Genomic DNA, 1,159 nt, shown 5'->3' with positions numbered 1-1,159 from the left:
GCCAGCTTCCTTACTTGATCTCCTTATTGATGGCCTCCAGCTGTTCCTGCAGCATGATGGCCAGGGTCTGCACGTCCGTCTGTCCGCTGGGGGACAGCAGCTCCGAGCCAAAGCGAGCCTCCCCGTCGTCCTCGTCATCGGAGCAGCCCACGTCCAAGCCCGGCTCGAACCTGGTCCCCAGTAGAGCCCCGCTCTCCCAGTCTGGGTACTGTACACAGAGAGTACTACTGTAGTTCTTCAGTGAAAAAACAAAATGTCCGATTAGTTTATGTTTTGTTGTCAGTATAAGAAAGTCATAGAAGACCAGATGCAGTTAAATACAAAAACTAGACTTCATTTGGATTTTAGACTTTATTACACAACTTCTCTCACACTTAACTATCTTACATAAGAACTGAAAGAAAAGCTCTTCTTTTCATTTAGAAAGAACGAAAAACTGATTTTGTTGCAAGAAAGAGTGATGAGAAAATTAGGACTTTACAACTCTTCAGAGGGAACAAAATTTTCCAAATACCTGATGTAAAGTTATTAAATAACAAAGCATAGTGCTGCCACGCCTGAAAAACTCAGTATCACGTTATAACAGGATATTTCACGTTTTAACAAGCTATTTCCACATTATAACAATAAATTATCATGTGAATAATGTAATAATTTATTGTTATAACGTGAAACTTTTCAATGTTCTGGTTATAACAAGAAAATATCTTGTTAAAATGTGAAAATATCTTGTTAAAATGTGGAAAAATCATGTTAAAATGTGAAAATATCTTGTTACAACATGACAATATCTTATTAAAATGTGAAAATATTTGGATAAAACGTGAAAATATTCTGATAAAACATGAAAACATCTTGATAAAACGTAAAAAATATCTTGTTAAAATGTGAAAAAATCATGTTAAAATGTGAAAATATCTTGTTACAACGTGACAATATCTTATTAAAATGTGAAAATATTCTGATAAAACGTGAAAATATTCTGATAAAACATGAAAACATCTTGATAAAACGTAAAAAATATCTTGTTAAAATGTGAAAATATCTTGTTACAACGTGACAATATCTTATTAAAATGTGAAAATATTTGGATAAAACATGAAAATATTCTGATAAAACATGAAAACATCTTGATAAAACGTAAAAAATATCTTGTTAA

At 32.6% G+C, this 1,159-nt stretch overlaps 1 protein-coding gene across 6 annotated transcripts in view; it reads right to left on the bottom strand.

The window, feature by feature from the left end:
* ppfia3 (PTPRF interacting protein alpha 3) overlaps positions 1–1,159 on the bottom strand; it is a 31,215-nt gene that overhangs the window by 14,026 nt on the left and 16,030 nt on the right. For 3 of the 6 annotated variants that reach the window (XM_032537432.1, XM_032537434.1, XM_032537433.1), the window contains exon 16: positions 15–235. In XM_032537432.1, coding sequence (XP_032393323.1) covers positions 15–235 — 221 coding nt within the window. The remainder of the gene's footprint in view (positions 1–14; positions 236–1,159) is intronic. The other 3 variants (XM_032537436.1, XM_032537437.1, XM_032537438.1) reach the window with 1 other exon arrangement.

This window comes from Etheostoma spectabile, chromosome 15, assembly GCF_008692095.1.
Source record: "Etheostoma spectabile isolate EspeVRDwgs_2016 chromosome 15, UIUC_Espe_1.0, whole genome shotgun sequence".
Lineage (NCBI taxonomy): Eukaryota > Metazoa > Chordata > Actinopteri > Perciformes > Percidae > Etheostoma > Etheostoma spectabile.
This window is presented reverse-complemented; position numbering and strand designations above follow the sequence as displayed.